Source organism: Mesocricetus auratus, unplaced genomic scaffold (assembly GCF_017639785.1).
Source record: "Mesocricetus auratus isolate SY011 unplaced genomic scaffold, BCM_Maur_2.0 Super-Scaffold_100676, whole genome shotgun sequence".
Lineage (NCBI taxonomy): Eukaryota > Metazoa > Chordata > Mammalia > Rodentia > Cricetidae > Mesocricetus > Mesocricetus auratus.
In genome coordinates, this window is record NW_024429266.1 from 44754971 (window position 1) to 44768198 (window position 13228).

The 13228-nt window shown below is 35.0% G+C and overlaps 1 protein-coding gene across 1 annotated transcript; it reads right to left on the reverse strand.

The window, feature by feature from the left end:
• Positions 1-9915: 9915 nt before the first annotated feature.
• LOC121136934 (60S ribosomal protein L19-like) lies at positions 9916-10618 on the reverse strand. Its single transcript, XM_040738491.1, has one exon. It carries the CDS (start codon positions 10589-10591, stop codon positions 10001-10003), a length of 591 nt encoding a protein of 196 aa, XP_040594425.1. The 5' UTR covers positions 10592-10618; the 3' UTR covers positions 9916-10000.
• Positions 10619-13228: the final 2610 nt, after the last annotated feature.

Sequence of the window (13228 nt, forward strand, 5' to 3'; positions counted from 1 at the left end):
GCATACATCTACATTAGCACACATTTTCTTCAATAACGGCTTAAAATTCAGTGTACAAACAGGAAATTGTAAGTAATTTTGTCAAGCATTAATAATGTATAGCATATTATGTGCTAATTTACTATACTAAGCAGATAATATCATAATGTATAAGTAAACCTAAAATTTCCTGCAATTGACAAGGTCAGGAATGATACAATCCTTCCATGTGTTCACAAAACTAAATACTTCTGTGAAAGCCAAAGGAGAAATGTTAATGGCTAATTTCTCAATTTCCACCACATTATTCATTTTATAACAGAACCCTTCCTTTTACCCCATCCTTTCAAAATTCTTCAGGTTTTGTCATGTGTTCTAAATATTTGGATTTTTTAAATTTGTTCTTTTACCTGGAATCTTTCATTTTGGCAATTTTCTAAAACAGTTGGATATTTGCTGGATTTTAAAACAAAATTATGTTAATATATATGTTGGTTATTTAATTTTCTATCTACTATTTATTTATCTGTCTGTCTGTCAATCTATCTAATTTTGTTGACTTGTCACAAGTTAGGGTCATCTGGGAACCAGGACCCACAATTGACGATGCCTCTGTCAGGTTGGCATGTTGTGCTAGTTAATGAGTGATGTGGGAGTACTTACCCACTGTGGATGTCCCTGGGTCAGTGGTCCTGATTCTAATGAAGAGCAGTCTGTAAAGAAGCACTCCAGCATGGACTCTGCTTCACCTTCTAATTTCAAACTCTTTGCTTGCTTGAATTGCCTCAGTGGATGAAGTACAAACTGATGTGTATACTCCTCTCCAACTTGAATTTGTTCAAGAATCTTTATTATGCTAACAGGAAGCAAACTATGACACCTTTCTTTTTCTTTTTCTTTTCTCTTTCTAGAACCACTTTAATTTTATTTAATTTGTTTTTTTCCAAGAAAAAATATTACTTTTTTTAAAGAAAAGAGCTTGCTTCACGTGTTAATCCCAGCTCCCTCTCCCTCCCCGCCTCCCGCACCTCCCAACCATCCCCTTCCCAGCCTCCCACCCCATTCCCACCTCCCTCCACACAGGGGATACCCAGAGTCTGTCACCTCACTCAGGACAGTGTCCAGGCACTCCCCTAAGGGTCCAGGCTGAGAGAGCATCCTTCCCGGTGCCACAGACACACGAAGTCCATCTGTATGCTAGGGACAAACACTGATCCACTGCCCAGGGCCCCACAGGTTGCCCAGGCCTCCCCACCGACTCTCAAACTCAGGGGATCCGGATCAGTCCCATACTGCTGGCCTCCCAGCTGTCGGTCTGGCGTCCAAGAGCTTCCCCTTGTTCCGGTCAGCCATCCCTGCTGGCTTCGCAAGCCCATTCTTTGCCAATTTGCTCATCACTCCACTCTATCTGTCACTGGGTTCCAGGAGTTCAGTGTTTAGCTTTGGGTGTTTGCCTCTGCTTCCATCAGATGAAGGTTCTAGGATGGCATATAAGGTAATCGTCAAATTCATTATCAGGAATGGACATTTAGGGTAGTCTCTCCACTATTGCTTAGCTTGCCAGTTGGTGGCATCCTTGTAGATCGCTCTAAGTCTCACTGGTGCCAGATCTCACTTCAAACCTATGACTCCCTTACAGCTTTCAATGGAAGTTATGTATGCCTGTTGCAGCCCATCCAGAAGAACTGCCTCAAGCATTTTTATGAGGTCCTCTTGAGGCCATATGAGGACCACATAAAGTTAGATAGAGACTTCTACTTTGTACTGGTGTTATGGGTGGAATCAATATAATCACAGAAGAGTCTTCTTTCTCATGTTTAGTGGTACCATGCACTAATAACAAAGAACTTAGATTTCTAAATGCTCTGCTGGTCTTTGGTATCACGCATGGCCATCACCCACAGCAACTACTAAGAACTACTGGGAAAAATCCACCCAGGGTACCATCACCATCTCCCAGTGTCAAGACTGTATTAGATGGTCAGAGTCCTTGTTTGACATTTTATAATTTAGGTATATTATAATGTTTATACGTTATATAGGACCTTACACTTGGTGTTTTCATTCTACTAATTCATTTGCATGATACAATTGTGAAATATAAATATTAGATTGCATGCTGTTACAGTATCATACGTGTTCATATATATTGGCTGAACATTGGATAGCATTTCAGTTTTTCTCTTTTTGCTTCATTATAATCCATTGTTTATATAAAGTAGATGACTTCCTCATGACTTTTCCACATATACATTTAGTGTTCTATGATCATTAGCTTCTTGCATTATATTCTTACCCCTCTCCTGCTTTTTTGATCACATCCTTAGTAATTTCTTTTTACTTTCACATGTACTGATGATTTTAATTTTAAGGAATGATTTGTGAACATATTGTTTTTATATAATCAAAGATTTGCAATTTGTCTGACTATGCCTTTCTCTGGAAACATTATCTTACAGATTATTTTCAGGAAAACTATTTCTTTGTCTTACTGGTGTTGGGTGATGAATGTATAGAATGCTGCATGAAACTGTGAATGTGTTTATGCCCATTCTATCCATTGATATGTTCAAACACAAGCTTAGAGTTTTAAAAAAAGTCATGGTGTCTTAGGCATATTTCATTGAATATTTCCTCTTTAAGGGAGAATGATACGTGAAATGGTTCTCAGAAAGGTACCTCATAAACATTTATGCTATATAACATTACAGTGAATTTCATTTAATTTTTATTGTCAGTTTTATCATATATACATCTTTATTGTAAATCAGATCAAACTATTATAACCAAGCTGTACATTTGATGCTACTAATGCTTAATCTGTATAAGTCTCCCTATTTTGTTTCATTTAGGAATCACAATATTTAAATGATAAAATAATATTGTTTAGCTTTCTCTACTAAGAAGAAAAAATAGTGTTAATTCTTTATATTTTTCCTGTACTTTGGAACTTTTCATAAACACCAGGTGTGACTCAATATATAAGAGTATCCAGAGCCAGGCAAAAACAATTTATGCTGTGATTAAAGGTTCTTTACATGCAACTCCTGTAATACCAAGTGCTCAAAGCTACACCTATAACTTCAACCAGATGCTAATTCTTTGAACTGTAATTAACAGTGTAACACTTATGAAGTAATTTTTAGAATGATTATAGTTACTATACTTTTATTCCCTAGAAGTGCTAAGTACTGTAATCATCACCTGTTCACTCTGAGTCTTATTGCACCACAGGCTATTAACAACGGATGGCTTCATTTAACCAAAACTTCATTCCTAATGAATTATCAGTTACTGAGTTTTTATATCCAAAAAATGAGCCAATAGATTCTTGCCCCTCTTTTATGACACAGAAATTATTCTCATGTGTTAAATATGATTCAGAGATATGTTTCATAACTGTTTTGAATTTATGCAAATACTCTATTCAAATTATTCAGAAAATACGATTGTTCTCAATTTTACATAAAAATTAATCTGAGAGGAAGAAATGATGTGATGAGGTTTAATAAGGGATTCATGTTTATATGGCACAAATAGTTTCAATTCTCAATACTACCATGTGGATAGATATCTTTTAGGTGTAGAGGAAAGACATGTGCTTAGTGATCTTACACATACACACATTAAGATATATATTAAATCTGAAAAATTGGTGTCATAGAAGCTCAGAGAAAAATATGGGTAGCCAAGATCCAGAAAAACAGTATGTTGTGGGAAGAGAAAGATCCACCACTATGTACTAAGTCACATGGAAATGCACATAGGAAATTCTGTTGTTTTAATGTGTACTGGGATGAATATAGACATTAATATGCACTGAGAACTTCAAAAATATAGATTAAAGGATTCTGAAATGGTCCCCAAAAGAGGGAAGTTGATCTATTTAACCTGATTTAGACCTTACAAAATGCACGCACATTTTAAAATAGTACAGGACCCCATATATAAGTATAATTGGAGAGTTTAGTGTCTGTTTAAATAAACTTAAAGTACAAGATGGCAGATTTTAAGTTTTTAATGCTATTTGTTTTAAACTTAAATAAGTTAAAATAAATTTTGTGGTATTATGTGTGCTTTGACAAAGTGTATATTTATGCATACCACATATATACATTTACACATATCATCAATACACTCTTTTTTGTATATATTTTATTTAATTTAGAAATGATCTTATTTTACATATCAATTCCATTTCCATCTTATCCTCCCATGCCCCCTCCATGGATCCCCTCCATCCCAACCCCCATCCACTCCCCAGGCAGGAAGGAATAAAACAATATATATGAAGAATTGAAGAATATGCTTATTCCACTTTTGAAAAAATGTGAAATAGACTCTAAAATCCTGAATAAACAGGTTCAATTTTGTGTTTCATTATCAGTGGCAAAAACACAAATTTCATAATCAAAATATAAAAGTTTCTATGTTTTTCAGTGAGATTCTGGAATACTTATGAGCAGCAATTCGTTTTGTTGCTTCCCTTGATAATATGGTTATCAGCACCTTATGCTGATTTTATATACTTTGTTTCTCATAACTAAAGACCAGTATGGGTGGTGGAGTCCCTTAGCTTCTAGTTCCATTTATAGTGGTCATGTTCTATGCTCAAGATGTTGTTCATGAAAGCCAATTTTGTTCTGTCAGTCTGTTTCTTCAATTTGAACCCAGAAGTAACTAGCAAATAGCTTACAAAGTCCTTTGAGAACTGTATACATGCACATAGCTACTGGAATGTTGTTCCATAAAATAAGCTACTTTTTATCTTTCAGTTCTAAATTTCCAATACCAACAACCATATCCAATTAGTAGTAAGTGTTCAACAAATGCCCACAGGCATATATAAACAAATTGTAATTTATTATTTTTGTTCCTGTGTTTCATTTTCTACTTCTTTGGTTTGCAATTAGGATTTTAAAGAGGACAAAACTACCTTAATATTTACAGGTATTCACTATGTTTGGCACATTATTATAATCTAGAAATTTAGCAGATTTCAAGTAGAGAAAACATTCATTATTATATGATTTAAAAATTCATAGAGAAAATCTTAAATTTTAAGTTAATATCAAGCATTTTTTAGTTTTGAAATCACTTTCACTTTTCTGTTTTTTTTTTTTGAGACAGTCCTGGCTGTCCTGGAACTAAATTTGTAGACCAGACTGGCCTCAAACTCACTGAAAACCATCCTCCTCTGCCTCCCAAGTGCTGGGACTGAAGGTGTGCGCCATCACTACCAGATGCAATGGAAAGTTTTATTTAGCTATTGCTCCTTCATTTCTCCTTTATCAGCAAATTTTTAGAACTACTAAGAGATACTCTTAAATCATTTTATTATGCTCTCAAGATGGAAGTGAGCTGAGAGCTACAGCATCTCCAATGAAGTTATTCTGGGAGATTTGCTTTGGGGACATCAGGTAGTAAACAGGCAACATTCAACAATAGAATGTACAGAAATTTAAGGTAGCCTCTCCACTATTGCTTAGATTCTTAGTTGGGGTCATCCTTGTGGAACCCTAGAGATTTCCTTAGTGCCAGAATCACGCAGAGCCCATAACGGCTGCCTCTATTAAAATATCACTTTCCTTGATCTGCTTTTCTCTTCTGTCCCCAACTCCACCTTTGGATCCCACAGGTTCTCCTTGCCCCTCCCCTTTTCCTCTCTTTCTCCTAACTCCCTTACCCTCCCCTCATGTTCCTAGTTTACTCAGGAGATCTTGCCCATTACTTCTCTTCAAGGATCCATTTATGTCTCTCTTAAGATTTTCCATGTTTCCTAGCTTCTCTGGGGTTGTGGATTGAAGGCTGGTTATCCTTTGATCTATGTCTAATATCCATTTATGAGTGAGTGTATGCCTTTTTTTTCTTGATGACCTGATCAAGTGGGCGCTCATGGACTCCAGTTTGACAGCTGGAGAACCAGTATAAGAATCCGGCCCCTGAATGTGGGTGTCAGCTAGGGAGTCTGGGTAGTCTATGGGGAACTCTGGCCGTGGAAGCAGTATTTATGAATGTGATTTGGGAGCCCATTCCCTATGGATGGATACTTTCTCAGCCTAGAAACACCAGGGAGGGTCTAGGTCCTTCCCGAAATGATGTGACAGACTTTAATGATGCCACATGGAAGGCCTCACCCTCTCTGAGGAGTGGATCGAGGACAGATTGATGGTTGGTGGGGGGAATGGGAGAACAAGGGAGAGAAGGAATTGGGATTGGTTGTTGGGGAAGTCTTATGTCAATAAAGCACTGTTGAGCCAATAGGAATCTAGATAGGTGGGACTAGGAGTCCAGGAGGACTCTGGGAAGAAGAAACACAAGAGAGTCGATATGTAACGCCATGGGGTAGGAAGCCCGGAATCTTCTCCGGTAAGAGACATACTTAGATTAACAATTATGGGGTAATTACTTAAGTCAGAGCTAGCCAGTAAGAAACAAGCAAGGCCAACAGCTTCATAATTAATATAGCCTCCTGTGTGTTTATTTGGGACTGATGCAGCTCTTGAATTAGGCTGGCGGGAAGGCTTCTCTCAAGGAAATAGCTTCTCTTTACAGGTATGTGAAATAAGATTGTTTTAATTTAAAGAAAAGTTGAAGGAAATAAAAAAAAGAATGTACAGAAATTTCCAAATATTAATATAGCACCAAATTTAAAAACGAGTGCAGGAGAGAGTAGGAGCATAAATATTCTTGAACTTGAACAAGGAAAAAATTTCCCTCCCTTTGTATTCTAATGAGAATTCAATATTTTACAAATTATGGACGAGCAAAATACTATGTAACAGAGTGTTGTAAGAGGCCTTGCTATGTGACAGGAATTTTTGATTTGTTTTGTTTTGTTGATGTTCACTGTAGTAGTCTAAAGGGACTCTCCTGACTAGACTCTTAAGGACACCATCTTTTTCCACTTTGAAATTCTGGAAGTTTTATTTTTTAAAAATGGGGAGGGAAGCATGCAATAACGAAAAGGACTCTCTAATTTGTCATTTGAAGAGCTTGGAGTTAGGAAAGAGAAAACAAGGATTTATCAATACAACTTGTGTAAATGAGTGTTTCTGTTGATATGATGAAACACCATGACCCAAAGCAAGGTGAGGAAGGGGCTTATTGGTTTACACTTCTACATCACTGTTAATCATCTAAGGAAGTAAGGACAAGAACTCAAAACAGTGCATGGACCCTGAGGCAGGAGCTAAGGCAGAGACCATAGGGGAGTGGTGCTTATTTCTTTGCTCCTCATGACTCGCTCAGCCTGCTTTCTAATGGAACTCAAAACTATGGGTCCAGGGATATGGATCGGGCCATAGCCCATAAATCACTAATTGTGAAAATGCAATACAGGCTTGCTTAAGCCTGATCTTATGGAGATATTTTATTAGTTCACGGTACCTCTGTTCAAATGACCACAAGAAGTTGACATAAAACTGTCCAGCACATAACTACAGATAGAAAACTCATTAAATATAAGAATATATATGTATATGTATATTATATTTGCTAGAAATGATTTATTTTCTCTTTCTCTTTTACTTGAGATTGGAGAGATAGAGAGAGATAGAGCCAGAGAGAGACAGAGAGACAGAGAGAGCACGTGTGTGTGTGTGTGTGTGTGTGTGTGTGTGTGTCTATGTAAGTGTTAAGCAGTACCAATGGTCAGGTTTGGAAAATAAGGATATAATTTTGAAGTTTCTGAGGAAGAATGTATCCCTCCAGCAGTCTCTTTTCCTTTGCTGACAATTCGTGATGACTGTTGTTTTGTAGATGCATACTGTAGTTGTATTCATTTGGTCTTATATGGAGTTACTTAGTTTTTATTTTTTAATAAGAACACGAATCATCCAATCCAGAGATCACTTAAATCCAAGATGAATTTCATCTCAAAATCTATAACTAAATTGGGATGTAGCTCAGTTGAATGAATACTTGTCTAGCATGCATGATGTCTACAAATCCAGCATTTAAGAGGCAGGGGAATGAAGGTCAGAATTTCAAGGTCATCCTTTACAAAGCAAGTTGGAAGTCAATCTGAATGCATGAGTAATTGTTTCAAAAGGTAAAATCTCTAGTTAAATAAATATAGCTACCAAAACTATTGTTTCAAATAAATCACAGTTTGATCTTCAAGGTAGACATTGATTTGGGAGTGAGATTATTCAATTTACTGGCACGATACAATTGATAATCTCAAAAGCTTGAATACAAAACCTTTTTTCAAAGTTAAGGTCTAGTGGAAATAGGGAGATAATTATCTAAAATGATTGTTTTTATTTTACATTATCTCCATTTGCCATGAAATTTTACAAATGACAGTAATGGATAATTAAGTACCTGAATAAGGAAATGCAAAAGATAGAAGCCTTCCTGATGGAGAGAAACAAGTCATTATCAATGCAATGTATTTATATATTTTTAAAGTATTGAAAATAACATAAATAAGAACAGGCAATCTCATTATACTTGAGTAAAATAGATTAGTAACTGATGCTTACTTGCTATGAAGACCTGTCAGAGTATAGAGCTGTTATTTTTTGAGAAACCGAAAAGAAAACAAACCAAAATCATGGTCTCTATGATTTGCTGTGTCTTCATATTTAAAATAGTATGTGGTGAAGAAGCAATCTCTTAAACATACAAGTATACTTACTTCACTGGATTTTTCCTCTCTTTCAATAAACTTTGTTTTGTTTATATTTATTTACAACTTCAAACCACGGTGATTGAACAGCAATACCTGTGATGAACAATTATTGTCTTAAAATACAACATGATGGGATACCGATGCAGTGTGGTACAGGGCTTCTAACTGCTATGGAATTATTATGGTACCATGTGATTTATTATGAATCTCGGCCATCATTTCACCATCCTGCTGTCTCCTTTATTGTTAGAGTGAATGCTTTCAATGACATCTTATAAATCTTTGCTTTGGCCAATATATTTGCTGTGTCTTAACATAGAAGAGGTATGCCTACCTTTCACTGCTTCTGAGATTTAGAGGTATAATTTCAATTTAATGTGAAAAGTTTTAGCTGGGCAAGTTCCATTAGCCTCTTTTTGTCAAGAAGGGAATATGCCTATTCATTTTCATGCTCAGTTTATATATTGAGCTCTATCAACACCTTAAAGCTGTAATGTGGTGTTTTGGTGTTGCAAAGACAGGGGTTTATTGTCTCTTCCTACGTTTGTTACATGAACAAAAATATCAATCTATATTTTTATAAAAGTTTATGAAATACGGTGACTTATTTTCATCTTAAAATGTTGTGGGCTTGGTTTTGGTGCTTATGCCTTTTTCCTCAGGCAGATATGATCTTCTGTCCTTGTCTTAAACAAACCAAACTACCAACATAGAGATAGCTGCTTATTTGAGGTAAGCTAAATTCAAACTGAACTCTGAAGTGTATAGCATTTATAAATATAATATTAGTTAATGAATTAAAGTGTAGCGTAGCAGACATGTACACACACATACATGCACACACACACACTAACACACACACACAGGAACTTTTTGCATACATATATGGACTGAGAAGAAAAAGAAAATATGAATAAGGACTATTTATGTGTTATGTTTAATTTGTATGTTTTAATTCATTTCACTGTTATTACTATTATTATTATTAATTTGTCTGGTTTTACCTATTGAAGTCACATTGCACAAACTTAGCTTTAATGAAATAAAGCTCTCTGAAAACATAAACATCTTTATATATATTGTTGTTTATATTAGCAGTCATAGACTGAAATGCATAGGAGTTTTTTCAGATTTCATATCCCATAAAGAGATTGATATACATTGTCCTTCTTATTACTTAATTTAGGCCTTACATAGAAAAAATTAATAACCTTTGCTCTGTATCTTTACTAACTTAGCATCAGTCTACTTAAACAAATAATGTCATACTTTAAGGAAAAATGTAGCTTTGATATGTTTTTTGTTTTGTTTTTACTTATTATTTTAATGACTGATCCACCTGAGGCCACCGGCAGCCCACTATGTACAGACATGAGGGAAGCTTTATTTCCTGGTCTCTTCCTCCTTGGACACAGTCTTGATGATCTCCTCCTTCTTGGCCTGGAGGCGCTCCTCCCTGCGCTTTCGTGCTTCCTTGGTCTTAGACCTGCGAGCCTCAGCCTGGTCAGCCAGGAGCTTCTTGTGGGCCTTGTCTGCCTTCAGCTTGTGGATGTGCTCCATGAGAATCCGCTTGTTTTTGAAGACATTCCCTTTGACCTTCAGGTATAGGCTGTGGTACATATGGCAGTCAATCTTCTTGGATTCACGGTATCTCCTGAGAAGTCGACGCAGGATCCGCATCCTTCGCATCCAGGTCACCTTCTCGGGCATTCTGGCATTGGCAGTACCCTTCAGCTTGCCTATGCCCATATGCCTGCCCTTCCTGCGAGCCAAAGTGTTTTTCCGGCACCGGGCCCGGGAATGGACAGTCACGGGCTTCCGAATGATCAGCCCATCTTTAATCAGCTTTCGTATCTGCTGATGGGAGTTGGCATTGGCTATTTCATTGGTCTCATTGGGGTCCAGCCAGACCTTCTTTTTACCACAGCGGAGGACGCTAGAGGCAAGCCTCTTCTGTAGCCTGAGCATACTCATGGCTGCGGACGCAGCTGCGAAAGGAAAGAGCTTTAGCTTTGATATTTTTAAGGGGTATTCATACACACAGTATTTAAAAAGCTAACACCTTTTATGTAATCTCCAATGAAAAACTGAGCATTTAAAAATATATTTAAAGATACTTAAGTAAAACAAATTTCAAGAGAGTTAGAATATAGTACAGAACTTCTGGTTGTGTTTTCCAAATTAAAAAAAAACAAAGAAGCAGACAAAGAGAAATGAATTGAATGGACAACTCAGATGCCAAAAACCAGTTTGGAGAAGCAAATGACAGTGCGAGAGAAAAACCATGAGCAAATTTACCTGGAAATGTTCTACTTAATTATCAATCTACCATTCAGAAATAACTTAGTAAAGACATTTTCCTATTTCCAAAACTAGCTAAATTTCAATATTCTGAAATCACTGTGCCAAACTAGGGAGTTTTCAATAGGTTGTCTATTTTAGTCAGAGTTTTTCTATTTCATCCTATTGCATTCCAGTAATACCCTGTCCTATCTTATCTATCCTTTACTTTCCTACTCTTTTTCCTTAATTATACCTTTTAAGGATAGATCTTCACATCAAATATTGAAACTACTAATTCATTGTGATGTTTTTGTGCTTGCTTTCTCCATTAAATATTTAATCACTGGTTTTCAATAGGTCTATTAAACTTTTTTAAATATATATTTATTTATTACATATACACCAGATTGAATTGTAGATGGTAGTAAGCCACCATGTGGTTGCTGGGAATTGAACTCAAGACGTCTGGAAGAGCAGTCAGTGCTCTTAGCCTCTGAGCCATCTCTCCATCACTCTCTATTAAACTGTTATGGAATGTTGTTCTACAAAAACATCTATACAAAGTCATGTTCATGTATGCATTCTTGTTTCCAGAGAAAAACTATAACAATTTAACTATTTCTTTTGTCAGTATAACATGTTATATTTCCAGATGTGCATTGAGATTTAATGTTCTGTAGTTTACTGATGATTATGCTGAATAGTTAAAGAAATCAAAATATGACAAAATGTGATAAATAAAATATATGATGATTAGAAAGTAACATAAATTTTATTCATGTATGTGTGAGCCTCATATATGAATGTATATAAACATATATATATTTTAATTGAATAAATTAACTTAATGTATAAAGTATTACAATTTAATACTCTTTAGAAAAACAAAAGTACAAAGTATTGAGAATTAGGTATAATAATTTTTACATAATGTTTATAAGAAGACTATAGTCTACTTTGTGAAAAATAATTTTCAATAATTTATGAAAAATGTGACAATCAATTTGTAGATTAATATGTAATCAGTAAAAATAGTACTAGTTTTCATGTATTTAGAATCTATCCTAAATCAATAATTAAATAATTTGATAATCATGACTTCTTCATTAATTAGTTTCATTTTGTTTTTTTAAAATAGTTTCTGAAACTCTATTTTAGTTGTAATAAGGATGACCAGTACAAACTAGTGTCATTTTCTTAAATTGAAAGTTTTCACAATGAAGACTCCATTAGTGCACCTGGCAAGCTAAAACCATTATGTACGGCATATGTTTCTATGTGACTACCAAAAATTATGCTTTGCTTATTTTTATATTAACTGGCATTATTGTAACTAGTCCTTTCTATATTGTTATAACAAAACTAATCAAGAATGCCCAGATATCTTACTGTGCAGTTCTCTGGAACACGAAATCTAATCACAAAATTTCCTCAGAAACATAAAAGAAGTTTAGTGTCAGAGAATTCTGATTCCATCATTGATCATCTACTTACGTTATCAATAATAGTAACCTCATTGTGTAATTAGTATTTTCTGTGATGATCCATGTTCATGAAAAAGAAAAAGAAAAAGTAAGCATTTTCCTGTTTATTTAATTGGCAAAGTCCAAACATTTTTTTTGTTACACCAGAAACTGTTGTGCATATTGCTTAATTCAGTGGATAACTTAGGTCAATCATTATTTTTCACTTGGATAATTTCAACTGTAACATTCTCAAGTTGGATTTTTATATAGTGCTATACAGCAATATAAAGATAAAGGTGAAATTGAATGGAAATCTCCAAATGAAACTACCCAGAAAAATGCACTCAATAAAATAAATGACTGGAACTCTGGCTGTTAAAATGGTATTTATTCTCACAATGAATCTTTGCATAGTGAGCCATATTGACTTAAAAATTTACAGGTAGAAAGATGTTGGCTTGTTTTGTTATAGTTTATAATATTTTGTCTTTTAAATGTAATGTGTTAAGTATAATCACTACTTATCATTGTTTGATAAGCACTTCATTTTTTAAAATAAAGTGTGAGAGATACCTCATTTTTTAACCGAAGTATAATCTCTGTGGGTTCTACTTTTGTTCCTAGATATATAAAGTTAGAGCTCCAGAAGCCATAAAAATGTGTGCCTTCTGAATCAAATGATATTTTATTGCTTAAGTAGACATTATCAAAAAGGTCAACTTCTGAAGTATAAATGCATTTAAGTTACTGCTAATATTTTATCTTCTACTTCACCTGAACTTTCTCTGGAGAAGAAAAAACTCAATGAAGTTAAAGTATATTTTATCACTGATCATTCATGTGTACTCTTAATCACCAAAAC

Coding starts and splice junctions, on each gene's coding strand:
- LOC121136934 (XM_040738491.1), bottom strand. CDS start 10,591: ATGAGTATGCTCAGGCTACAGAAGAGGCTTGCCTCTAGCGTCCTCCGC.